Source organism: Bos javanicus, chromosome 10, assembly GCF_032452875.1.
Source record: "Bos javanicus breed banteng chromosome 10, ARS-OSU_banteng_1.0, whole genome shotgun sequence".
Taxonomy (NCBI): Eukaryota; Metazoa; Chordata; class Mammalia; order Artiodactyla; family Bovidae; genus Bos; species Bos javanicus.
In genome coordinates, this window is record NC_083877.1 from 78,883,458 (window position 1) to 78,910,877 (window position 27,420).

Consider the following 27,420-nt stretch of genomic DNA (forward strand, 5'->3'; position numbering starts at 1 on the left):
CTGGTGCTGCCAATTATAGTCCACATGCTCTCGAACCTTAGTTTGTTATCTGTCAAGTGAGAATTTTAATACTTGCCCTACTTGTCTCACAAGGTGAGAACTTATTTACCCCACTTAGTGTGATATTTATAGGTTTCCTGTGGAAACAATAATGTGTTTGACTACGGGGTGCCGACTCATAACTGGTTCAGGTGTTACAAAATATACAGCATTTAAATGTTATTATTTTTCTGAAATCCAGAAAGTCTCACAAAATCCCATGGGTTTAGAGTAAGGAATCAGGGACCTGTACTAAGTGTTTAGACACATAATTTTATTTAACTTAATTTTCAGAATAATCCTTTAGAGTACGTTAGATCATTCCCACTTTACAAATGAGAAAACTTGTGTGTATAGAGGTTTATGTGCTTTTCCATTGATAATAAGTGACCCAGTTCAGATTGGGAGCATTCAAAGCCCATGATTTTGGCCACCATGACCAGATCAGCACATATTCCACCCAGAAATATGTGGTGGAGTGACATCTGCTTGTATTTGACTTATGAGACCAACAAAGAATATTTCTTCTCATATGTGACATCAACTGCATGCCAAGCACTTGACAAATATTGTCTCATCTGATCCCCATGACTCTGGGAGGTGCAGACTAATATTAGCCCCATTTTCAGATGGGAGACTGAAGCATAGACAGGTTACATCACACATCCAAGTGAGTCAGGGCCCTGAGATTCAAACTCAGGTCTAATGACTCCAAAGCCTGGGATGTTGCATCTTCTGCTGAACAATTAGAAAGGTGCCAGGGTAACACAGAGTGCAGATGGTCACCTTCTGGAAAGAGTGAGAAAGGGCCTGGTTACAAATAGTATCATGAATGTAGAGTGATCTGGTCTTTCCATGTCCTGTTCTGAGCTTTCCCTCCCCTCTCCCTTACCTTCATCTTCCCTCCTCGTGGACAACAAGGTCAGCAGGCATCTCAAGGACATGAAATGTAATCTGGGATTGGGTCCCAAGTGCCTTCAGCAGAGTCATAGGAAGGAAAAGTATGGATAGCTAGACAGGATCACAGATAGGTCAATCAGAAGGAGACGAGGATTTGTTTCTTAGGGTCGCCAAGGCCTGCACAGAAGCAGAAATGATGAGATATTCCTACAAAAGGTACCATCTGGTCCTGCTGGTCAACAGGCCTGAGACCCTAGGGGAACAGACCGAGTGAAAGTCAGCAAAATAACACCTAATGTCATTTTGTTCTCATTTCTCAAGTGATCCAAGGAAGAGACTTGTTCTTTGGTGTTGAAGTGGTCTAGACAAGGTTCTGTCTTCTGCCTTGACCCTTGACTTTGGTCCAGCAAGAGAGACTGTCCCAAGGAGCAGCCCATGGGGGAGCCAGGTGGGCAATGGGCAGTAGATGTCCTTACCTGTCCACCCAGAGGTGGCGGGCAGACTTGTGCCTATCTCTAAAGGATTTAGAGATCTTCAGTTTCCCCATCTGAAAATGGGGCTAATATCAATTCAGAGCCCTAAAGGTTTCCTAGAGACCCTACTGCAGATGAATCCCAACTGGAACAGGTCTGAACCCTGGAATATGCACAAAATTAGAAAGACTGTTATTTGCACTTCTTAGTTTATAAAAGAAGGGCCTAGTTTGGGGCACTCCCATGTTGGAGCTTCCTCAGCTTTTAGCAGTCAACCTAAGTCTCCCAGCAGGTGCAGAGCTGGCAGGCATAGATTGTCATGGGTGAGGTCTCCTGGAGGTGGGGTGCAGACTGGATAAGGGGGTATTAGCTCAAGGCATGAGTAACATCTCACGAATCAGGAAGGAGGAGTGTGAGGGCTAATGATACGATTACAGGTGACAGCTGATGCTTAAAAGAAGTCAGGTGTGTAGCAGCGTTCTTGACTGTCAACATAGAAGGTTCTCACTGCTTTGCAGAGAGTGGGAGAAGGGTTGGTTAAAAGCAACAGAATCAACTAACACAAACTAAGAAGGGATTAATCGGAAAATTGTGAGGGTCACCTACGGTGTCAAAGGAAAGGCCAAAGAACACTTGGAGAAAACAACAGGAACCCAAAGTCCTCTGGGGCTCCAGGGGACAGGAAGGGTTTATTGGACGGAGATGAGCATGTTTTGTTCACTGGTGTGTGTAGGCCTAGCACAGGACCTGGTGTGCTGCAGGGTGAACGAATGAATGAAGGTCTGCTGCGTGGACAGCTCCGGAAGAACTGAGCTACTGCTGCTGGCAGCTGTCACGCTGAGGGTTTCCAGGGAGACAGCTCCCATCCTGAGTCTGCCTGAACTAAATCGAGAGCTGGGGCCAGTGAGAGCATGAAGTAAACAGAGACCAACCATGTTGGCTATAACTGAGCTCATCTGTCATCTAGTTGGGCTAAGAGAAGGGGTAAGAACATTCCAGGAAGAGGAACACAGGGCTGAGGGCCCAGAGGCAGTGAGTGGGGACATGCCAGGGGAACCACAAGTCATTCTTCCTGGACTGTGCAAGACTGAGGTGAGAAATAAGGCCAAACCACAGAGGGTTGTGTAAGCCTCGCCGAGGCGGTGAACTTGATCCTAAAGGTAATGGGAAATCATTAAAGAGTCTGGAGTAGGGAGTGAAGTGGTCAGGTCTGCATCTGAACAGAAAACCCAATTGCAGCTACAGGCGGTCTTGGGATGGACAGCTCCAATCCCAACCTAAATGTCTGAGTTCTGTCCCAGGTTACCTACACTGCACTTCTAGCTCTTACTCTTAATGGAATTCCTCACGTGGGTTTAGGATACAGGGCTTCAGAAGAAATCTCCCTCCTGAGCCCTTGGGTGGCTCCCCAAAAGACCGTGTTGTTGTTGATTTTTAGTCGCTAAGGCCTGTCTGACTCTGTGACCCCAAGGACTGTGACCTTCCAAGCTTGTCTGTCTATGGGATTCCCAGGCAAGAATATTGGGAGTGGGTTGCCATTTCCTTCTCCAGGGGGTCTTTAAGACCCAGGGATCGAACCCATGTCTCCTGCTTGGCAGGTGGATTTTTTACCACTGAGCCATCTGGCAAACCCCTTCCCCAAAAGAGAGAGCCACATTCAAATCCCTGGAACAAGTGAATGTGACCTTATTTGGAAAAGGGGTCTTTGCAGATGTAATTAAGTTAAGGATCTTGGGATGAGATCATCCTGGATTACCTAGATGTGCCCTAAGTCCAGTGAAAAATGTCCTTAGAAGAGGAGAAGACACAGACGGGGAAGAGGCCATGTGACCATCGAGGCAAAAACTGGAGTGATGCTACCACAAGCCTAGGAAGCCAAGACGTGCCAACAGCCACCAGAAGCTGGAAGAGACAAAGAACGATACTCCCCTACAACCACCAGAAGAAAGTCCTGCTGACACCTTGATGTCAGACTTCTGACTTCCAGCGCTGTGAAAGAATAAATTTCATTATCTTCAGCTAGCTAGCTTGTGGTAATTTGCTGCAGTAGCCACAGGAACGAATACAACCTTATACTGTAACTAAGAAGAGTCGGCCTTCATCATCAGTGGACCCTTATAAACCAGAACATTTTCTTTCTGTTTGGAAAGTGTGATTGTGACAGAGGCAAGAAGCCAGACTAGACTAACAGTGTGGCACCGAAAGGACACCTCTGCCCACACCAAGAAAGCATATCACCAGAATGAAGCAATGGACAGGTTGGTGGAGCTGGGTCTTTGGCCAAGGACCAAAGACTCTGGGAGTGAAGCTGGAACGCTGGCAGGGCCCTGCAGGGACTGATGGTTTGGAAACAGAGAGGAGGGCAGTGAGCTGCTGTATGGCAGTGGGCACAGGTACGGCAGGGATGACTGTTACCCAAACAGGATTCCTAACTCCAGGTTCCCAAAGGGGCAGGGGGTGCCCTGGAACATCCAGCCTGGCCTTTAGGGTGGGCTTACTAGGTCTGACATCCTGGAAGACTTCATGCATCAAGAGTTCCTTAAAGCACCCACTGTGTGCTGGCTTTGTTCTACCCATCTAGGTGTCTCACAAAACACAATCAACGTCCGTCTTTCTGGACAGTAAGAAGTCAGCCCACCGCTGAGAGCATCAGCACTTGGCCTTCAGGTCTGTGCTATGTGTCTCTTCCCTGGGGAGTCCTCGCCTATCCCTGTAGATGAGTCAGCTCCTCTGTCAGACTGAGGCTTCTCTTTTGGAGGCCTGATCAGCATTGTACTGATACAACTATCTGCATGAAGGAACATTCAACGCCTGTCTCTTGACAAGCTGTGAGGACCCCAGTAACTAGCCTGGTCCCCAGCTCATTGTAGGTGTCCAATAAGAAGTTGAAGAACTAACCAGGTCAATTCTCAGGCCAACTGAGTTTTCAAAAGGAAAAAGATTTCACCTGGTGGTGAAGACCTTGATGCTGGGAAAGACTCAAGGCAGGAGGAGTAGGGAACGACAGAGGATGAGATGGTTGGATAGCATCACTGACTCAATGGACATGAGTTTGAGAAAGCTTTGGGAGTTGGTGATGGACAGGGAAGCCTGGAGTGCTGCAGTGCATGGGGTCACAAAGAGTCAGACACAACTGAGCGACTGAACTGAACTGGTGGTGTCAGACCCTCTGAGAGCAACTACAGCTAGGGACTCAGGCTTAATCTCAAGAGAAGGAAATAGGGTCAAAGGTGGAAGGCCCCGGGAATAAATAAAGCTGCATGTAGAAGGGAGAGATGGTGTCAGCCCTAAACCCAGGTTGCCAAAGGCCAAAATCTCACAACCCTCCTCCATGAGGAGCCATGAGCCAGTTGGTTTAAGTCTTGGCTGAGATGGTATCTCATACTTTCTTCTTTATAACCCCATCTTTCCCCCGAAATCTCTTCCTCCTGAACATTAATTTCTCTTCGTGGATGGCCTTTGGAGGGGCTGGGCTCTAACAACATCCAGAATCTCATTAAAGCACAAAAGAGCACCTGAATCATCACAAATTCTTGCTAAAGAGAAGGGTCTTCTGCTCACATTGAAACAAAAAAGTGATGTGGTAAATCGCAACTGGAGACTGGTTGCCCCTAGACCTCCTCTGTAAGATAGGGAAACAGCAAAGCTCATCTAGGATGGGAGAAAATTCGAGAATGAGAGTGAGCATTCAGTGCGGTGCCTGAGTGGTCACAGCTGCAGCACCACCAGCAGCAGCAACCACAGCTGTTGTTCTTCTAACCTGTGATGTGATGAGCCAGAAGGTCCCTTTGAACTGGGTAAGGGTGGGGCAGAGGAGGTAAGGAAGGAAAGTTATCCAGAAAGGAAGGTATCCACTGAGTAGAGTACAGAAGGAACTGGCCAATGAAGAAGGGTCTCAAGTCCTTTCAGGCTCTTTGTTCTGGGTCTTACCTCTTGCCTCTTCTCCATCAAGTAGACCTTGTTCCATGAAGCTTGCCTCTTTCTTTTGAGAAACACCTGCTCTAATGAACTAGTCTTACAGGTTTGTTTGTACTAACATGTAAGTGACTGTTGGGGCTTTGCTCATTCGTATAAAGGGAGAAGCTTTCAGTTACAGCAATGAATACCAGCAAGTGAGGGGGGTGCGGGTGGAGGCTGAGGGCCCTCTCCATGATTCAGAAAGCTCACTGCCTGTTCCATCCAGAAAACCAACAGGTATTTTATAGCCTAGCTGCGGCAGTGGGGGGCGGGGTGGGGTGGGGTGGGGTGGGCAGGCGGGACATCTTGGTTTGGTTAAACTGGCTGAGCAAATTCTGAATCCTCCCTCCTCTTCCCAGAAGTAAGAAAGTAGGCAGGAGCGTGGTGGGAGGAGAGGAGGACAAGGGGGGCTAGACAGAAGACAGGTACACAGAGCAGGAAGGGATGACTCCCTCCAAACGCACTTCTCGGGGAAAACAGCACTGCCGGGGGATGTGCAAAATTCTGTTTCTAAATAGCGTGACTCCCAAGGCAACGGGAAGTAAGGGAGTCTGGCCTTCCAGCTCTTTGGGGTACCCTCAGACTCTCTCCATGGGCCCTCCTGCCCCATGAGACATGGCAGGTTATGGCTGGCATTTTGAGAGGAGCTCATCTCATGGGCAGTAACTTACAGCCAACCTGGATACTGCCTGAGCGGTTCCATCTGCCTGGCAGTCTGGGCCCAAAGTCAGGACTGGACCAGACTGTGATGGGGAGTGGGAGGGGCTGGGTGGAGAATTCAGGTTACCAGAGCAGGTCAGCACAGAGATTGTGGATAAGACTGGTAGAGAGGGCCATCTGCCCTTCCTACAGCACGGCCCTGTCCAGCATGCTTCAGGACAGTGTGACGCCAGTGTGTGCAGGGCCAGCAGCCCCTAGGGATGGGGCTCCAAAATATAAGAAACAGAGATGGGCCAGAGTCAGTCCTGGAACACAAACACCAGTATATTTTATCTGCACAAATGTGAAAAGAAAGAGACAACGAGACCAATGGAGACAGAGCAGGCAATGGGCGCACAAACCAGTCATGTGTCCTTCGGAAGAGCTGCCATAGCTGGGAGACAGTCCCACCCATGAAAGGCCCTTTCGCAGAGCAGGGACCTGCAGGTCCTCCAGGCCTGGGGCAGCCTTGGAGTGGAAGCTGCTTTCCTTGCCTGAGGCATAACTCTCCCAGGCCTGGGCCTCCTATTTTTCTGCATCCCCTTGACGATGTCTGCATAGCCCAGAGTTTCATAAATACAGGTTCTCATGACCTCATCCATTCAATGGCTGCCTCCCCAGGAGACCCATGCAGAAGGCGAGGGACCAGGACAAAAGGACTTTGCGGGCACCCCCTAGGTATTATTGCTGTGAATAAGCATAGGCCATTGTGACTCACTGGCACATCAGAGGGGACATGGCACAAGGGACAGGATGCCTAGCAGATGTTGGAAGCGATTCAACCATGCAGGGCAGCACATGGCGACCTGTGACTCAGAGATGCTGCCATGGCCAGTGGGGAGAGGCCCAGGACATCAGAGGTTCATGAAGAGTGAGTAGATTCTCTCCTGCTTTGCAGGGCTGGATTACTCCAAACTTCTGAGTCCTTGGGCACTAATGGATTGGGGCCCAGAAGATACCCAAAAAAAAGCAAGACTTGAGGTCTGGTTGACCTCTGGTGAGCTCTGAGCCTGCAGATCCCGGTCACCTGGAGTGAATGTGAGAGAGAACAGGAGCCTTGGGGCACCTGGAGGAAGCAGAAGCATAGTGCTCTGCATGCTGCCAGGCAGGCAGATTTACTCGGGGACCTTTCGCACTTGGGAGTTTATAGGGCCAAGAGAGATGGTACCAGGGAGCATGTGCAGGGCAACCTTCTGGAGCAGACAGACCCGGTGGGCCATCCAAGGGCTGGCTCTGGGAGAGAATCACAGAGGCCTTGGGCTGGGAGACATCAACAAGCTGACCACCAGATTTCCATCCTGGAGGAAAGAACAAAAGGTGAGTGGTGTGGTCTAAGGGCCCACTAGGGGGCTTGGAGGGGTCAGGGGTGGGTTTCCAGGAGACTGAGATAGCATGGAGCAAGGGGAAAAGACCAAGGAGATGACTACAGGGCAGAACGACTACAGGGCCGTCGTAGCAGATGACTACGGAATGGGGGACCAGGCAATACTCTTCCTCTAGAATCCCCTCCAATAGTAGATGGAAAGCAATTGGCCCCCACTGGAAAGTTGAGTCCCTGGGAGCCCCAAAGCCCTGCAACTGGAGCCACATAAAATCAAAGAGAGGGTTAATCCCTGCAGAATGTAGGTCGTGCCTGGACTTGAGGAGCCTGCCCAGGACAGAGAAACTGGGGATCACCCTTTATCCTGTCCTGGACAGGGTCACTGCAGAACACAACCCTGCCAAAGGCAGAGTCTCCCAGCCTTTCTCCCAATCCGGGACACCACACTACCCACCCCCAGCACCCACACCCCGGCTTGCGCCCTGGCTGGTACTGTCTGCAGAGTATACTTGGAGTAGTACAGCAAGAAGAGGAACTTCTCTCCACAGGTGGTATTACCACTTTTAATGTTCTATAAAAAGGGAAAGGCTAATTTCTACCTAAGAGTCCTAGGGTGGTCAAGAAGAGACCGTGTTCCGCAGGATAGGCTGCGTTCGCTGGAGCCCTCCCCTGGGGGAGGCGGCAGAGCTGGAAGTGGGCTGCAGTTAGGATCTCTCTGTCCACTGCCAGCAATGGACCTGTCAGTGGGGAAGGTGGGGCAACTGAGGTGACAACGCCCATGAGCATGGCAGGCTTAATCCTGTTTAAGGAGCAAGCTCCGTGGGCTCGTCTCTCCGGGAGGGGGAAGGAGACGATAGATCTAAGGAGGTTTTGCTGCAGGGCTGGGGCTATGGCAGAACCAGAACTAACTCATTCCTGCTACGGATGCTTTGAGGACCCTCCCAAAGTCAAAGTGTTAGTTGATCAGTCGTGTCCGACTCTGCGACCCCACGAACTATAGCCTGCCAGGTTCATCTGTCTGTGGGATTCTCCAGGCAAGGATACTGGAGTGGGCTGCCGTTGCCAAAGCTGAAAAGCCCCCTTTTCCTCCCTTAGTCAGTCTCCATGACTCTTCAGCACTGGATACCTGCTCCTCCACCCTCTGGAAAGCTGGACTGTCCCTAGCTGTTTTGAAAATAAACCAGCCGGGTGCCTTTACTGCCCACCTCCCCCTCCCCCTCCCCCTGCAACTGATTTGTCTCTCGGTCCCCATTGTGGATCTGTGGGGCACATCTTAGCCTGACTCTGCGTTGGGGGTGTCATTCAGTTTTCAGCCACTGCAGGGAGGTGAGCACCAGGGGCCCTGCCACTGTCCCTCAGATAAGGGGGAGGGGAGCCATAACAAGGAACTTCCCAGGAATCAGGCCAGTGGCAATAGGGGAGGGAAGGCTGCAAGAGGGCGGGACGGATCTGCTCAGGGCTCTATCTCTGGCAGCTGTTGGGTTGGCTAGGGAGAGGGGGTGGGGACAGGTGGGGTGGCTGACATGGATACAGGGGGCTGCTAGCGGTAAAGGCTCTGAAAATAAGAGAAAAGGGGGAAACGCCACCGAACACACAGGGATTGAAACCTCCCAAAGCCCAAGGTTGGTGGGAATCCAGCACCAGGGGAGAGCCCCAGAAGGCCAAGGGAGCAGCGTGGGGCCCTGGGGGAGGGGAGAGGAACCAAGGGAAGGCCTCCCAGCCCTTGCAGACCAGCAGTCCTGCCCAGCAGCCTCCTAGCTGCCCAGTCTCTTCTTAGGCTGCAGATCAATAGGCCTTGGGGGGAGGTATTGGTTGCAAGCAAGCACCTGAATATTGCCTAATGGAACCAGCCCAAGCCCAACTAAACCAGGTGAGAGGGAGGGAGGCAGCGGCGGCTGTACCCGCCGACAGCTCCTGCAGGCCTTGCCTCCCACCTTCTGACTCCTCAGAGTACCTTCGCCAAGACAGGGCCTGCTGCCTCCAAAGTCACCCACATAAATCCAGTCGCTGCGTAACCACAGGCCTCCCGCCTCCGGCCCCTGAGCTGGGCTGAGATCCACGCACTCTACCCCAGGTTCCTTTGCCGCCCCCAACACCTGACCGTGCCTCCAACCCCGCCCACAGCGGAGGGTCCGGGGGTATTCCGTGTGCTCCCCCATTGGGCGGGGCTTGTGCTGTACAGAGGGGGCAACCCCACCAGCTTGGTACCCTTGTCCACAGGGTCCATGAGAGCCCCCGGGGGCCCCAACCCAGCAGCTCCCCCCGCAACTCAGTCAGTCTTGACGTGGCCATTGGCCAGGGCCAGGGCACCGCTGGGCTCCCCGGGCTCAGCATCCTTGTCAAAGCGGAGGCGGAGGGTGTTGCGGATGACGAACTGCTCCACGAGGAGGGCCCCGCAGAACCAGGGCACAGCGTACTCCAGGGTGATGAGGCCCATGAAGTCAAAGTCGAACTGGGAGTAGTCCCAGGGGCAGGCGTTGAACTGGCGCAGAATGAAGCCGGTGGTGAACTCCCACAGGTAGGTCCAGAGCGTGTAGATGAGGCAGCGCAGCAGCAGCGGGCAGCGGCCACGCAGGCGCAGGTACATGCGCTCCACGATGAGGATGGACGTGCCGTAGATGAAGAGCGCCCACACGCTCGTGACCCCCGGGAACTTCCAGTTAAAGTTCACCACGAACTCCCAGGCCGCCGTGAACATCACCTCGCAGAAGTAGCCGTGGATGGCGTACAGGTACCAGCGGGACAGCGCCGTCAGGGGCTCAGCGGAAGCCATGGTGCCGACTGGCCGCTGGGGATCAAAGGACACACAGGTGAGGGAGGCGCCGAGGGGCTGCCACCGCCCGGCCCAAGGGTCTGCCGTGGCCAGCCGGAGGGATTTCAAGCCTGCTTCTGCCTTTCTCTTTAGTCAGCCATCGTTTTCCTAAGCCTGTTCCTTGTCCCTTACTTCAGTTCATAGTCCTTACCTGAGCCAGGGAGGCAGGAGAAATAAAAGAATACAAACAGCCCCCACTGGCTTCCTCTGAGCCAACTCTCCTCAAGTGCTGCTCAGAGGGAGGTGGCTAGCACACCCCCCGTCTTAACTTCTTAGGATTTATTCGTGGTCAGTGAAAGCGGCGGCTATCCTGGCCCAGAATCACCCTCATTTCCAAGCTACTTGCTCATCTTTTGCCACTGGGGTTCCCATCTCTTCCTTCACTTCTCAAACATCTCCACATCATGTTTCTGAGATCTAAGGAGCCAGTAACGTTTGGGTGTATGTGTGAACATATAAAAGTTACCACTTTACCTTGTGTTAAGTGTACACTGAGTGGAGTTCACCACCAGTCATCTCCAAAACATTTCCCCCATTCCAGACTGAAACGGCACACTCATTAAACGCGGACTTCCATCCCCTCCCCAGTCCATGCAACCACTGTTCTACTTTCTCTTTAGGAATTTGACTTCCACAGGTATCTTATAATTTAAATGGAATCATACAATATCTGTCCTACTGTGACTGGCTTATTTCACTGAGCAGAACATCTTCATGGTTCATCCATGTTGTGGCATGGGTCAGAATTTCCTTCCCTTTTGAAGGCTAAATAATATTTGATGCTGATCTATCTAGATATATTTTTTTTAATCAATTCATCCTTTAATGGGTGTTTTTGGTTACTGTGAATAATGCTGCTCTGAACTGTGCTTAGTCACTCAGTCGTGTCTGGCTCTTTGCAACCCCATGGTCGCAACCTGCCAGGCTCCTCTGTCCATGGGGATTCTCCAGACAAGAATCCTGGAGTGGGTTGCCATGCCCTCCCCCAGGAGATCTTCCCAACTCAGAGGCACAACCCAGATCTCCGGCATTGCAGGCTGAGCCACCAGGGAAGCCCGCTGCTCTGAACATGGGTATACAAATATGTATTCCAGTCTCTGCTTTCAATTCTTTTGGGTATACACCCAGAAGTAGACTTGCTGGATCATATGGCAATTTTATTTTCATTTTCTGTTTTCCACAACAGCTATACTTACTATATTACATTCCCACCAGCAACGCACAAGAGTTCCAATTTCTCCATATCCCTGCCAGCACTTGCTAGTTTCTGGTTTTGTGATGATGGCCGTTCTAATGAGTGTGAAGTGGTGGCTTGTTGTGGTCTCGTTTGTCTTTAAGTGCTCTGTTAAGTGGGGTTTTGGTGTTTAGTTTGTTGAAAGGAAACCAGTGGGCTGACAGAGGAGAGAATCCTCCCTTCTACTTCTTATTCCCTTCCGTTCCTCTCTTTTAAACCCCACTGATCTTCAAGGTCCCATTACATTTCCCCAAAGACTGGCCTGGCCCTGCGCTGGAGACTGTGTGGACCACTCATTTGGTCCTTTATTCAATGCTACCCCAATTTACTATTTTGAGGCACATGCCCTCTTGATCCCACCAGCCTGTGTACTCTTTGAGGGCAGCAACTACCTCCCAGGCCTCTGGCCTGAAGCCTTGGCACAGACCTCCCCTGAACAGGCATCTCTAAATGACGTGCAGTTTTTATGGAGGGTGGGATGAGAGAGTTCATGGTTAAACCGAGAATGGGAAGATAAAACACGAGAACATGAACCACAGCTCTGCCAGCTGCCAGTAGACTCAGGGCTGACACCTCTGGCAATCCTCTCTTCAAAGTGCTAGAGGGGACAGAGGTTAACAAGATGACATCTGTAGGGACTTCCCTGGTGGTCCAGTGGCTAAGTTTCCGTGCTCCCAGTGCAGGCGGCCTGGCATTCAAGACTCTCCAGGATCTCACTCCAATCTATGTTTTCAGCCTAATTCTCACATTTCCAGCTCTCCCTGTCTTACCACCATCCGATTTATTGTTTTCTGTGTGTTTGTCTTCTTGCCTCCACAAGTACAAACCCAGCTTATAGGTTACCTCTGGTATAAAATCTTTTGCATCCTCCCAACCACAAATCCTTTCTTCCTCCTCTGAATATCCACACCAAGTATTTTGTCTCTCTTTGGTACAGATGATTTTGTTTCACTATGCTGATAATTTTCAATCTCCAGCCAAACATCTTTCCTGTGTTCTATACCTATTTATCCTATTCCTTTCTGACCACCTCCACCCAAGTGTCCTATGGGCACCTCATATTCCTTTCCTTAATCGAACTCATTATCTTCTCTCCAAAAGTCTGTTTTCCTCCTATGACCCCCATCTTGATTAATGGTACCACCACGCACCCAGTTAGCAGACAGAGGTCCTTCTTGCTTCTTCTGCCGCATTGTCCCTTTAACCTGAACTCCCTGAAATTAAGGGTTTTGTCTGATTCAGCACTGCATCCCCAGATGCCAAGAATAGTGCCTCGAACATAGTAAACACTCAATTCAAGAATGAAGACATTTTTATCACTCAGCAAGTGCTGCATAACAAATCATCCCCAAACTTGGTGGCTTCAATAAACTCTCATTTATTATTACAACTCACATGCCTGTGGATTGGCAGATCTTGGCTGGCCTCAGTCACGAGACTGTGAGTCATCTAAGGGCTCTGTCTGTCCTATGCTTGGCCGGGATGGCTCTGCTCCACTTGCCTCTCGCCCCTTCCCTGGGCCCAGTGGACTAGCCTCAGCAAGTTCTCATGGCAAGAGGCAGAGGCCCAAGAGCAAGCAACCCAACTGCACCAGTGCTTTTCAATACTGGTTAAATGGTTAAGTCACGCCCCCTAACATCTTACTGGTCCAAGCAAGTCACATGGCAAAGCCACCAAGTCAGCCATTAACTCCTATCCATTCTACCTCTTAAATATCTTTGAAATCCATCTCCTCCTCTTCTTTCCTCTTTCTCATTCCTACTCTAGTTCAAGCCTCATCATCTCTCACCTGGATGACTCCAATAGTCTCTCAGTGTCCCAGCCTTGCCTCGCTCATTTCAACTCACCCAGCACACTGTGAAAGAGTGTATAAAAACAAGTCTTTCTAAAATACAAACCCAATGGTTCTCTCCACTTAAAGCCCATTAGTGGATCTTCAATATCTGCAGAGTAAGGCTCAGCTCCTAGGCATGACTGGCAAAGCCCTTAGTGATACACTTCTGCTTTGGAGCCTCTCCTCCTGCTCCCTCCATTGCTGATTTTGTTACCCGGGGTGCCCTTCCCAACTGCTGCTGCCGCACAGGTCACCCCCCATCCCCGCCACCCACCTAACCCATGGCCCGAGAAGTCATAATCCTTCTTCAAGATCCACGTCCTCCTCTGTGAATGTTTTCCTAAACCCTTGCAGCTCCAGAGCTGTCCACTGCCCTGCCTTCCTCTGCACCCCATTTGCTTCTGTGACAATAGACAGCACTCAGCTTTGCCACAATTTGTTTGCAGGCCAGCACTAGTAGCCACTTGATGAATGTTTGTTTAATACAATATTAAGAGAAAAAAAGCAGGCTTCGAAACAGAATACTTAGTACAATTTTGATTTTGCAAAGGCATGCAGTGTGTGTGAGTCACTCAGTCATGTCCGACTCTTTGCAACCCCGTGGACTGTAGCTTTCAGGTTCCTCTGTTCATGGAACCCTCCAGGCAAGAATACTGGAGTGGGTAGCCATTCCCGTCTCCAGGGGATCTTCCTGACCCAGGGATTGAACTCGTATCTCTTGCATTGGCAGATAGATTCTTTACCACTGAGCCACCTGGGAAGCCCCAGTTTCCTTATATGTGAGAATAATGAGTAACTTGCTCCAAGGTTACAGGGCCAATGGATGAGCTAAGAGAAGTCCACTATTAAGGATATAGCGAATGCTCAAAAAAAGGTGGCTTTCATTTCTGGCACAGAGCCAAGCTTTGGGTCAGCTTCTCCCTCCCACCTGTAGCAGTGTCTTTCTGCCTGTCCTTGCTAGCAGCCGGGCAGCCTTCCATGCCAAGCAAGTCAGGTCTTTGCCCCCACCGAGAGCCCCAACCCAGGCAGCCAAGCTACTCGTGAAAATAAAAATCATACCACAGCCCACAGGAGGACAGAAACTCAGCTGAGGAGGGTCAACAGGAGCTGAAAGCTCCTGTGTGGCTGAGGAGGTTTGATGGAAGGGGAACGGTCCCAGAACCAGCCCTGTGAGGTCCAGGCTTTAAAAGAAATGTGAGTGAAAAGGGCCAGCATTCCTGCACAGTTCCTCAAGCTCTCATTTTATCCTGAACTCCCAACAGGTCCTAAGCTCTGCCCAGAACAGATTGGGACTCCAGTGAAACTCACTGAGGAGCGAGGAGGGGTCCGTGGTCTGAGGTGGGTGGACGGAGGTGGCCTGGAGACCACTCTGCCTCCCACCTGACTCAGGGTCCCCTGAACTCAGGTCTCTCCACCTGGCCAGAACTTGTACCCCTGGCCCCTCTGTCCCACAGGACCCCAAGGAAGGGGCTTCTTCAGATGTGTCCTTCAGCAGCCTCATGTAACTGGTGGAGACATCACTCAGCTCAGTCCCCATCTTGATGCTGATTTTAAGACCCTGCTCTCGTTGCCTCTTGGTCTCATCTTTTGTGGCAGCCAAGAATGGCTTCCTGGCCAGTTACACATCAGAGGCTGCAGCCCCCACCCCCACCCTGAAGCAGGTGACATGGAAGAGATGGACCCCCCCAAACCCTAGGGAGCAGAAGCAAGATTAAAGGAGTAGCTGTCAAAGGGTAAGAGGATGGTGGTGGAGAGAGAACAGGGCGAGCCCAAGACCTGGATTCCATTTTTAGACTCTTCCATGCCTGGAAGAATACAGGTAGGTTGGGGGCGGGAGAAAAATGCATACCTAGGTGAGGTCAGGCCACGTCTGAGAGGTTGTGCCAAGATTGGTCCACGGAAGATGAATGGGGAAAGCTGGAAGTCCTGGCCGGGCCAGAAGGCAGGGGTGAGGACAGGGACGGGGATGTGAGGCGGTGTCGTCAGCCGGGATGGCAGCTCACACTGTGATGGGACAGATGCTAAAATTAGAGGCGGCCAGTGGCCGGGGAGGATTTTCAGAACTCCACTCCCCAAATCCATTTCTAATCATCACCGGAGCTATGCTTAAACTTTGAGCTAGTACAAGCTCTCCCTCCCTCTGCTAGGCCCAACAGCCCCCCATCCCTGCCTGGCCTCCCTCCACCTGAACCCTTTGCCCCAGGCCCTTCCAGTACCTCCTGTTCTGCCCCAGTCAGAATGGCATCAAGAGGAACCAGCAGCTCATGAGATGTTGCTTCTTTCTCCTGCTGACAAACAGGACTGTGACACAAAGATGGGACAGCCCGGCAAAGAAAACTCGGGGCGGAGTACAGCAGAGAGGGTGGGCAAGACTGAGAAAACAATCTGGAGAGCAGTGGATGGTTTCACAAGCAGGATTCGGGGGAACAGCACACAAGTACAAGAGCCCTCGTGTATGATGAAAGAATCTGGGCACAAGGAGCTCCCGCAAAGGACCAGAGCCAAGAGTGTCCAAGGACAGGGCACCACCCCTCCCAGGAAACAGGTGGGGCAGGGGGGAAGGCTGGCTTTCCGAGCCTGGCTCCCTAGGAGAATCTCACCTGCTATTCTCAGAACCTGCTGAGCTTTTCCTTAGGTGGCAGAGAGCAGAGTGAGTAGTTGAGAGAAGTGAAGAGAATACCATTCAAGTCCAAGATGGGCTGGAGGCAAAACCAGATGGGGTGACTGCTCTTGGTTTTGCCCAAAACTCCCATTTTGCCCAAAACTCCCCTCTTGTTGCCAGAAGCTAAGGTACTACAACACAATGACTCTGGGAGTTTCGTCCAGTGGAGCATCTTGCTAGAAAACTGGGATTCCCCTTCCATGCAGACAGGCTCTTTCACTTCATTTACTTCCCAAATTTCACTCCCCATCCCCAGGCAACAAGGTAATTAATACCACTGCTCTGGGGAGATGCACAAGCCTTCCAGGGGCCCCTGTGGGCAAGGGATTTGGGGCATGGCTTGAGCAACCCTGAGTCTAGTCTCCTGGTAGGGGAGTGGAGTCACTGAAGGGTGGGTGGGTGCCCTGACAGCTGGGTGCCAGATGCAAGTTCTCAAACAGTCCTGAGCTTCCCCTGTGGTCATCAGGTTGAAGGAGAGGAAAACCGTGGCAGGGAGGGCCTTCAGGGCCAGAAGGGAAGCAAGTGGGGGAAAATACCTGTGGTCACTGGCTGGCCAGAACGCTGTACAGTTCCACCCTCTCTTGCTGTGGGTGTCCCCCAGGAAAGCTCCCAGGGATGGTCCACCTGCCACTTCCCAAGTCACACTCTTCACAGTACTTTCCATGTGTTAACTCAGATAATCTTCAAGCCCATTTCACAGATGGGGAATTTGAGGCAGAGAAAGGCTACAAAATTAGCCCAAGTTCTTACGGTTGTACAAGGTAGCCGTCCGCTGGGACTCAAACCCAGCTCCAGAGTCTTCCCTCCTGATCAGCGCGCCTCACGGCCCTTAAGCCTGACTGCAGTCTCCTCTAAGGCACTACATTTTCTGAGTTTCTGCTTGTGGCAGGCTGAGATGGTATATGGAGAGACAACAGGAAAGCAAGAAGGACAGGAGCTTCTAGGTAGATCATCAGTGAAGCTCAGGTCTGGTGTCAGAGCTGCTGAAGGCGCTCAGCCTATCCTGAGAGGCCAGGTTCTATTCTGAAGCTGCATTCTGGCAGGAACTACGTGAAGGTCCTCCTGGGTCATAGCTGACCCTCCCAGGACCATCGCAGCAGCACATGCCATTCAAAGACCTCTCACCAGGACATATATTACCCCGAGCTTCCCTGACTGCCAGCCTACCCCAGTGCTGCCGGGAATCTTAGATGCCCCAGCCCTGCCATGGCAGTGCCAGCCAAGAGCAGTGGAGGCTGCCCAGAGAAGCCTTGTGCCTGGAGCAGCAGCAGCCAGAGTATCAGAAACAACCGATCCACACAGAGTGGCCGGCAGGGGAGGATTCAGATGGCCTCGGATGCTAAGCAAATCCCAGCTGGCAGGTGCGGGGGGGCAAGTGGGCCTGGGGCATAAAGTCAGGGTGGCACAGAGGCTCACCAGGGCTCAGGCAGCAATGGACAGCCTGCGGGTGGTGCCTGCAGGCTGCAGGACCCCCCTTCCCAGACCTCCTGAGGCTGCCTCTCTGTTGTCATTCAGATCTCAGCTCATCCATTACCCCTCAGAGGATTCTCTGATCTCTGATGCAAAGCAGCCTTCCCCTCACTCACGGCATGCCATTTTAGTCACAGCACTTTCAGTTTCTGCTATTTTGCTACTTGTTCACTGTCTGTCTCTCCCAATTAGAAGGAAAGTTCCACAAGGGCGGGGCTCTGCTTTGTTCATTCCTGGGTAACCAGTGCCTAGAACAGTGCCCAGCAGTGAGATCCACTGGCTTTATCTGTGAATGAATGAGTTGATGATGAGTGAATGGGCTCAAACAGGTTCAGGTCCTGTTTAGGAGCAGGTATAAAAAGTTAACCAGCTCAGCCTTTCTCTTCAACTCTTTCTTGGGAAATATAGCCTTTAAAATTTTTTTTTATTTCTAGCATTTTAAAGTCATTTTCCCAATTACAAAAATGACATGTGCTCACAGTTGAAATTTAAACATGACAGAAAGGAATGACATAGAAAGCAGAAGTCCCCCATCTTCCCACGTCTTAGAGAAAATCACTTTTAAAGGTATGGTGTGTATGCATCCAGATTTAATTTCATTTTAAAAGAAACAAATTCATGCATCATAGAAAAGGCATTCATAATTCTAGCAACTAGCAGCCATTATCATCTCCCCTCTACAATCTTTTCTCATGTGTTTATTTTACAAGTTACTGTAATGTACTTATCCTGTAACCTGACACTTCACTCATGACATCATAATCATTTTTTTCAAGTTGTTATATTTCCCATGTCCTCCTCATTATAATGGCTGCATAATATTCCACCAAGTGGGGAACTATAATTTACTTAACTGAGATGCTCAACAAAGGGAGAACAACTGTTTTCCATATCCACTCTGACAGTGACACCACAAGAAACATCTCTTTTATGCCTGTGCCAGGAAAATTCAGCCCTTGTCTTTGCTGGGACTATTTCCTAACGAAAGAGTTCTCAACGATTCCAGAAGTGGGATCACTGGACGAAAGGGTATAACCATTTTGTTTTTGTATTTGGCCACTCCACACGGCATGTGGGATCTTAGTTCCCCAACCAGGGATCGAACCCACACCCCCTGTAATGGAAGCACGGAGTCTTAACTACTGGACTGCCAGGGAAGTCCAGGGCACAGCCGTTTTAAGACTGATGAGTTAGGGTGCTCTGGGGAGTTCTGTGTAATGCAGGGAATAGGTCTCTGTCTGAGTGGCTGCATTTCCTATAGTGGTCTCTGCGACCATCCATCCACCCCAAACCCCCTCCCATGGCCCAGGCTTGCTCACACCACTTTGGCTATAAATCAACACAGTAACACCCTTCCTGAAAGACTGTCCAGTCACGAACTGATTTTGTAAGCCTCGGCTGACTGAAGAGTAAATTCTAGCCTTGAATGTTAAACCATCAACTAGCAGTGGAGTCAAGAATTACCTAAAGCCGAGAAGTGCCCAGTTGCCCGTGCCCTCTCTCCTAAGTAGAATCTAAGGGCTCTGGGCTCACATGGACCAGTCCAACACCTCCTGGAAGCCTATCCAGTCAGGAGTGCAAAAGCACCGGCCCTCCCTGCCCTGCCTTCTTGGGGAGCTCTCGACCTGCTGGCCCCGAATCCCTCAGTGGAACTGACTGCCCTATTCAGACAGATGAGCCTTTAGGCTGGACAGCCTCTGGGTAAAGCAGCCAATTGTCATTTTTAAAAGTGTCATCAATGAAAAGCCAGAGGCTGAGGCTGGAAAGAAAGGCTGTGTGAGGACAGAGGAGACTCCACAGCCAGAGGACCCTCACCCTAGAGGCCGCTCCTCTGGACTAAGGAGGAGATGTGGCTGAAACACTGCGAAGCAGTGGAGGACTTGCTCCTCTTGATGACATTTATGGCAGCCAAGACGCCACAAATCCCTCCCCATCCAGTGCCCCGGATGCCCTACCCAAGCCACGTGATCCACTCATGGCTTCTGGGCAGAGTCTGAAAACCTAGGTAAGATCCAGTTCCCACTGCACAGAGGTGAAGCCCAGGGCCCAACGCATTCATGAGACTACAGATGAGAACGAGAATTGGAGGAGTTGCCATCTCCTGAGGGCTGGGTGTCTCCCATCACTTAGCTCAACTGGCTCTGGCCTGGCTTTTAGAAGCCATGTAGCTGTAAGATGGCTCGAGCATGTGATATGGCCTGAAACTGCTGGAAAACCCCCTCTCATTCCAAAACCATAACCCTGTGACAGGCCCTGGGATGGGAAGCAGGCTCAGAAGTGGAATCTCCAGATGTGTGCTCGTGCTGCTGAGGCAGGAAGGGCCAGTGATTCCCCTGGGAGCCAGTAACATACTCACTTATCACACCCTTGAGTGCGCGGCTCTGAACAGACATCAGGATCACTGGCCACGAGTGTCCCGGGTTAACCTTTGTCCCGGTGCCTGGCTGGGCCGCAGTGCCATTCTCAACAGTGTGAGCAAGCATTAGCCCCAGGGCTCAGCTGATCCTTGGCTACTGGGTGGGTGGCTTCCATTTATCCCTGGAATTAAAGAGGAGGAGTTCATCAGCTTAAACTGCTCCAGATCTGAGCTACCAGGCTGGTCAGAGAGGCGACCTCAAGGCAAACAACTCCAGGCACTGGCTCAGCACCAGACTCGCATCACACCCAGGCCTCGGGCCTTCTCCTGGAGCCACATCCTCCCAGCCATCCTGCTCGCCCAGGTCTGGTTAATCCGGTGATGAGAACACAGCAAGGATCCCAGGCGACTCCCACGGGGGCTAGGACTCAGCGCTTCTTGCGCCATGAGTGAATGTGTGCACACTTGTAAATCTGAGTGGGGATATAATTTTAGAATCCAGTTCCCTTCTCAATTTAGCTTCAAATTACACTCTCACCTTCACCCTGTAGTGGGTACATCTGTTCTCAAGGGCAGTCAAGAACCTCACAGAAGACAGACAACATAGGACATTTGTTTTTAGCATTTGGGGAGCCAAGCACAATTACAACTGGAAAAACAAGCACACCAACACAATGTGTGCTAAGCCCTCTCCTTGCACCCCACTCACTCAAATTTAATTCATTCTGTTGTTTTTATTATTATTGCCAGACTGTTCCCATTAACATCAGTAACTAACTACAAGCCAATGTAAATCTGACTTCATAACATCCCTTGCCACACACATATTTTTAATATAGTCCTAAGACTTGACCATTTGGTAGAGATTTCAACATTTATTTTTGTTTCCTGAAGGAAATCAACCCTGAATATTCATTGGAAGGACTGATGCTGAAGCTGAAGCTCCAATACTTTGGCCACCTGATTTGAAGAGCTGACTCATTGGAAAAGACCCTGATACTGGGAAAGAGTGAAGGCAGCAGGAAAAGGGGGAAGCAGAGGATGAGATGGTTGGATGGCGTCATCAGCTCAATGGACATGAGCTTGAACAAACTCTGGGAGATACTCAAGGACAGGGAAGCCTGGTGTGCTGCAGTCCATGGGGTCACAAAGAGTCGGACATGACTGAGCAACTGAACAACAACATTTTTGTTTTAATATGAAGGTGCTGAAGCTTCCACTGAAAATCCCTGGGACACTGCCCCTTCTGCACGAGCCCAAGGACAGAGCGCAGATCCAACCCAGCCCTACAGAAGGAGGGACCAGCTGCTCAGAAACTGAGACCAGTATGTGACTGGGGGAAGCTGTCACCATACCCAGTGGACATCAAGCAGGGTGAACACAGAAGCACCACCTGAGCTGCTGCCCATGGCCCCCCTCCTCCTTCCCTCTACTCACCCCCCAGGCTCTCTGAGCAGGGGTGACTTGGGCCTCTGCTTCCAAAGCTGACAACCTGCAAGGCAGCAGGGAGGGGAGCCAAGAGAAGTGAAAGGGCAGGGCTTGGGGAACTGAAATTCATTGTGTGCGCATGTACTTATGGGTAGGAAAGGTGTGCACCCCCAGATCTCTCCCCAGAGCCTCTCACTGAGAGAACTGAAGGATGAAGGACAGAGGGGGTGAGGGGCTGTGGGTTGCTATGCTCTCCTGGCCTCAGCCCCTCCCCATCTCCTCCACAAACAGGAGGGCCCCTCCCCACTCCCTTCTCCCAGCCTGCCAGACCGTAAGCAGGGGTCACCCTGGCATGTACCTGTCATCAGCATGTCAGCACACCCTCCACCCCCAGCATCACCATGGCCCAATGTCTGGGGAGTTTGAGTCCCCTTCACGGGCACTTCCCCTTCTCTGGGCCCTAAGGAGGCCCAGAGATAGCACAAGTCAAACCCAAACAGAAACAGAAACCAAAGCCCACATCCTGGCAGCACAGCCTGCCTGCAGTCAGCCCTGGGAGCCTCTCACTGGCTGTGGGGCTGCCCCAGATGAAGTGCAGCAGTCAAAACGGGGTCCCTCTGGGGCCCCTCCTCAGGCTGGAGCCCCCCTCCTTCCTCATCTGCAGGCTCTCCCTCTGGGGAGCCAGGGGCAGGTGGGGGTGCTGCACAAGGACATGATGGGCTCCCACCTCTGCCTGCAGCACACCACCTGTCCCCAGACTCCTCCGACACTCCCTGGCCCTTCAACTGGGTCCCAGGGTATAGAGGGCATGCTCCCTTGTGGACAGCATGACCTGAACCAGAAGTTTCTGGAAGAGAGGAACGGGCGAAGAGCCCTTAGATAACTAACATGGGGGTAGAATTTAAACTTTTTCAAGTGTATCATCTCTCATGATTCTTCCCCAAACTCCTGCAGGGAAGGCAGGAATTAGTCTACCTCCCACCCTGTCCACAACCCTGCTGCGTTTTAAAGATGAAAATACTGAGTTTCAGGACATTAAGCGATTAAGCCAAATCCACACACTTGATTCAAACCCTGGTCCTAGGGCTCCAGAGTCACCCCTCTCTCCACACGGCATTCCTTCCAGTTGCTTCCCACCCCAGTCTCATTCTCAAGGCCCATGTCCGCACATGCTCCTCCTTCATTGAGTGTAATCTACTTAGTCTGTTCCGTAAGCCGCTTACTCGAAAACATACAGCTGAGTCTGTCCGTCTAGCTTCTCCTTCAACCCAACCAGATGCCCCAGAAGCTTGAAGGAGTAGAGACCACGTTCAGGTTCAAGCTCTCTCTAACTGCCCTCCTCCGCAGCCCATCACACCCACGCCTCCTTTGAGATCCTGCCCCTCTTCATTCTTTTGACAACATCCTCCCACAGTCCCCCAGTTATTCTATCACGGATGTTTCTACAGGGCATTGAACATCCTCCCATTGAAACATATGGTCCCATCTTAAAACGATTCAGTGTCTGTTTCCCCCTTCACATGGTGAATCCCTTGAATCCATGGACCTTCTGTTGGATGGAGGGACAGGCAAGGTAGAGAAAGCTCCAGCTAAATTATTGGGTGATTGCAATATCCAGTGTTAATAATCAAACATAATGATGCCTGAAAGTGTTAAGTCATTCAGTCATTGTCTGACTTTGCAACCCCATGGACTGTATGTAGCCCTAGGCTCCTCTGTCCATGGAATTCTCCAGGCAAGAATACTGGAGTGGGTAGCCATTCCCTTCTCCAGGGGATCTTTCCAACCCAGGGATTGAAGCCGGGTCTCCTGCATTGCAAGCAGATTCTTTACCATCTGAGCCACCAGAGAAGCCCCGTATGTTCTCTAATCTTTAGGCCACCATCACAGAAGGGTTCTTTCCCACAACGCACGTAAATATTGGTTTACAATGGCCAGGGCTGTCTCTGCAGAGGAAAGAAAGAAGGGTACTTGCTATCCTTTCCCCTACCTCCAAAAGCCATCACCCAGCCTAAGGTGAGGAGAGATGGGGTGAGTGCCTGGGGTCTGGACCATACAGAAGACGTGAGAGGAGAGATGGGGCTGGAACAGCGTGTCCTAGGCATCCTGGGAGACACTGCAGGCTCTCACGTAGGTGAGAGGCCAAGCTCAGGTTCAAGTCAGAGAATACCAATGCCTATTCTGTTATTTCTACAATGTGCTGGCACTCTCAAAAGGCGCATCCAGTTTTCATATACGTAGGATTCATCTCCCAAAGAGGTTTAACCAGCAGCTGCTGGCAGGAAATTCCCACCGCAATGCTCTCTCTCCTCCCCTGTAACTATTTAGGGTAAGCTGGGCTTGCAGGATTGAATCTCTGCTTCTCCGACTAGAACCTCAAAATCCAATCTACCCTCCCCCACAACCCTTCTCCATGGCTCAAAACCTAAGACTGAAACCAGGAAGCGGCAAGCAAACACTATGCCTTTTTCTTTCCTATTCTCTTCCACAGATTCCCTCACTCAGGTGCCCATAAAGTAAAGAGAGGATGCCTCAGAGACCCACTGGAGTTTGCTCTGGTTATGCATATCCTCCCCAGTTCTTCCCTTTCGACCCAGAACAACTGCTTTTACTTGTCCTGTAGTAAGACCAACCCTGAACGCAAGTGGATTTGGCAACTTCCCAAACCAAGGAGTGACCGCTCAGCTGCAAATGCAATAGGAACTCCAAATTCCCCTGGGATGGGGCAGGGAGGCTGAGTGTGGTCAGCTCTCTCTGGGGAGCAAGGAGCCCCAGGCCCTGGGGCCTGTCTGGCATGCGGAAGAAAGGGTGGAGATAGGGGATGGGTTCCCCACTCCACCTGGCCATGTCCTTCCACTCCATTCCCCTCACCCTGGGCTTGGAATTTGGGTTTCCCTGCCTGCCTGCTGGACATCTCACCACCACCACCCACCCCCCGCCCCATCTTCTGTCTCACCTGCAGACCACCCTGTCCTGATAACCTTTTCTTCTTCCTTCCTCCTCCCCACTCTCCAGCCCACTCTCCCTGAGTCCCCCCTCCCCTCCTCCCCCCAGAACCAACCCTGACGGCCTGCCCACATCCCCCTACACCTTAGAGAGTGGTCTCTGACCCTGCGCTCCTTGCCTTCCCTCCCATCCCGCCCCCTGGCACTGGGTGGCTGCTGCTCACTGCCTGAAAGGCTGGACAGCTGCTGGGCTCTCTAATTAGCTGCCTGGCCGCCGTCCCAGAGTGAGGTGTATGTTACTGTACAGAGCTGCCTCCCCTCCCCTCTGCCAATAATCCCCTATGCAGATCCCACCGGGTGGCAGCTGAGGGGCCTGGGATCCTCATCATGTGACCCCAGCAAGGTTCCTGCTGTCAGCTGGAGAGGAAGAGAGGACAGTGGCCTCACAGCCTCCCCCACACACTGAGCAGGAATTCATCTCTCTGGTTTCTCCCTATTACTGCTCACATCCTTAGGAGTTCCCACAGGTAAATCCACCACACCCTACCTTTGGAGCAATGGAGACCCTGCCCCTTCGTCACCTCCCCAGCGGAGGCAGAAGAAGCCCAGGGCAAGGACAAGTCTGGACGTTGTCAACAGCGTGACACCCAGTGCCCTACTTTTCACAGCCTTCTGCAGCCAAGCCACCCCCGGAGATTTCTAAAAAACCAGGGGACTGGGTCCAAGAAGTCCTGTGGAGGCTGGTTTCTTCATCAGAGGTGTCGTATTCCAGCAGTCAACAAATATTGACCAAGCACCTGCTGAAGGCCAGGCACTGCACCCACTGTGAACAAGGCAAGGTTCCTGCCCCCTTGATGCTCGCGGCTCTGTGGGGAGACAGACAATAAGGAAGCCAGCCAGCACATGCTGTAATGTCTGATATCAGGCCATGAAGAAGGGAAAAGGCCTGGTAGGGGACAGAAAGAAACTAGATGCCTGAGGGTGAGTCTTAAGCTTCTCTAAGGAGCTAGCATCGGGCATAGGTCAGAAAGATGCAGAGAAGCTTTGCAAAGGGTGTCAGGAAAAGCATTCCAGGCAAAGGGAACAGAAGTGCAAAGATCCTGAGGCAGAAACAAGCTAAACAAGCTTCGTGTAATTAGGGGTCTGACGTTCCCTGCCCCCAGAGTCCTCTGGTGATCCCTACAGGGTCTACTAGGTCAGGGCAAAGTGCTCAGGTGCCAAGTAAATACAGCCAGCCCACTGAAGACTCTTTCTGTGGTCAGGGGCTGGAAATTGTGAAACCTTCTGCTGTTGCTTGGCAATTGTATTGAACAATAACGGGAAGACAAAATCCTTTGACTGATGGCTTAGAACTTCCACCTGCCTCTGATCAAAAGAATTTAAGTAACTTTACCAAATCCTCTCTAGTCCGGGTGTTTCACCTTAACGAGAAAGTAGATATTCCTTTTTACTCCAGTTAGTTTGTTAGATTTTCTGTCACTTGTGATCAAGAAAATTCTGACCAGCACAGGTGGTTTTCCCTCATCTGGAACGTACCTAGCTGGCATGAGAATCACGTACCTGAGCACCACCTACCCATCTCTGCTGCTGTGAAAACCAGTGGCTTTGGCCCCTGCAGACTGTAAGGGGGCAGAACTGCGGAATAAGAAGGTCAGATGCCCAGCACAGTCAGTGAATCTCAGCAAGATGGCTATAGCTCTGGGGGTTCCAAATTGCCCTTCTGGTCACTGATTTTTTCATTGCCCCTTGACTCACCTGGCCTTTGCCAACAGCACACTCAACAATCTTCTCCAAATGGGACATGTGAAAACTAGTAGCCTAGAGATGAGGCCCAAGCCAAGAAAAGGAAGTACTCAGAGATGAATTTTCTGAAAACTGCACAACTGCACTAGCCAGTCTGATAGCTACATATAGCTATTTAAATTTTAACTTTAATTAACTAAAAATGAATAGAATTTAAAAATCCAGTTCCTTAGTCACTGAAGCCACATTTCAAGTGCTCAGAGCTACATGTGGCAAGTGTTCACCATATTGGCCAGTGCAGAGGTAGAATGTTTCCATCATCACAGAAAGTTCCACTGGACATTGCTCTCGGAATTACCAAGGGTGACCAAAGGCTGGCAAACTTACAGACCTAAGGCTGAGCTTCACTTCCTTGCTCTTGGAAATCTTTGTTTTCTGAACAGACACCCTGCCCTCCTTCTCTCCCACAGACTCAGACCTAGTCAACCAAGGCTGCCATTGTGAGATTGGGGAGAATGAACCCTTGTTCCAAGAGAGTCACTGTCTACTGTCTGAAGAGTGACTTTTATCCAAGAGGCCAGGAGAGGGCCCTGGCCATTGGTGAATGAGACCCGTCCTTGCATCTTTGGCTGTAACTCAGTGTAGGGGCTGCTGCTTGGAGTGTTTTTTAAAAAATACTTCAAACCATTTATTGAGTACCCTCTACATGCTGGCCAGTTGCCACACAGGTTGTCTCGTGGGTCCCCTCCATAAGCCCATGACGTGGATTGACTCAGGAGGCAAGGGAGGCTCAGAGGTTTAATGACAGCTGGAAAATGGGAGGACCAAGGTTTTCATCAGCATTTCCCCTCCATCACTCATGAAAGATGCGGATGTGTGGACAGGAGTCAGGGCACTTAATTCTCCTATGGCAACAGGCCACCTACAGCTGCCCTTTCATTCTTACAGCAAACAATCTCATATGACCTGCCCCTTCCAGCCTACTCAAGCCCACCCAGGGGCTTGGGAGAGATGCCTTCCATGGATCTGCCCATGAAGGCCCAGTTATTGAAAGACACCTTAGAACACATCAGAACCAAAGGAAGGTCATGGTATAGAAGATAAACCCTGGAAGGGGGTAGGGGTCAGAATACAGACATGTGACATTGCTCCTGGGCAAAGAGGAGAAGGGTGTGATCAAATTTTTGGTTTTGGAAAGACATCTGGACCATGGGTTCCTTATCTTTGCATCCTCATGTCCTAGATAAAACTTGACATACAGTAGGAACTCAAAATCCAAGTACTGGATGGGATAAAAGGCAGGGGGCAGGTCCCCCAAGAGTGAGAGGCTTGGCCAAGAGGATCCTGAAGGGCAGGTGCACTGGGGGGAAGACTGAGCAATGAGCTGTTCAGGAGGAGCTGTGGTGGTTGCTGTTTGCTCTGTACATGACCTGATCTGACCATCCCTTTAGGTAATGGCCCAGAGGAAAGGCCGTCATACACGAGGCTGGGCGCTGCCTGCAGCCAGGCGCTTCCTCTGTGGGCCTTCAGCCATGCAACCCTGGTCC

General features: G+C 51.2%; 1 protein-coding gene across 10 annotated transcripts in view; it reads right to left on the minus strand.

Moving 5' to 3' along the window:
• Positions 1–6,335: 6,335 nt before the first annotated feature.
• TMEM229B (transmembrane protein 229B) overlaps positions 6,336–27,420 on the minus strand; it is a 42,305-nt gene continuing 21,220 nt past the window's right edge. For 5 of the 10 annotated variants that reach the window (XM_061429193.1, XM_061429192.1, XM_061429197.1 and 2 more), the window contains exons 2-5: positions 19,758–19,939; positions 15,486–15,554; positions 15,119–15,273; positions 6,336–10,177 (exon numbers count right to left, since the gene is read on the minus strand). In XM_061429193.1, coding sequence (XP_061285177.1) covers positions 9,659–10,162 — 504 coding nt within the window. In that variant the 5' untranslated portion in view covers positions 10,163–10,177; positions 15,119–15,273; positions 15,486–15,554; positions 19,758–19,939 and the 3' untranslated portion in view covers positions 6,336–9,658. Of the gene's footprint in view, positions 10,178–15,118; positions 15,274–15,485; positions 15,558–15,869; positions 15,969–19,757; positions 19,940–21,194; positions 21,529–27,420 lie in introns of those variants that run through there. The other 5 variants (XM_061429195.1, XM_061429198.1, XM_061429196.1 and 2 more) reach the window with 5 other exon arrangements.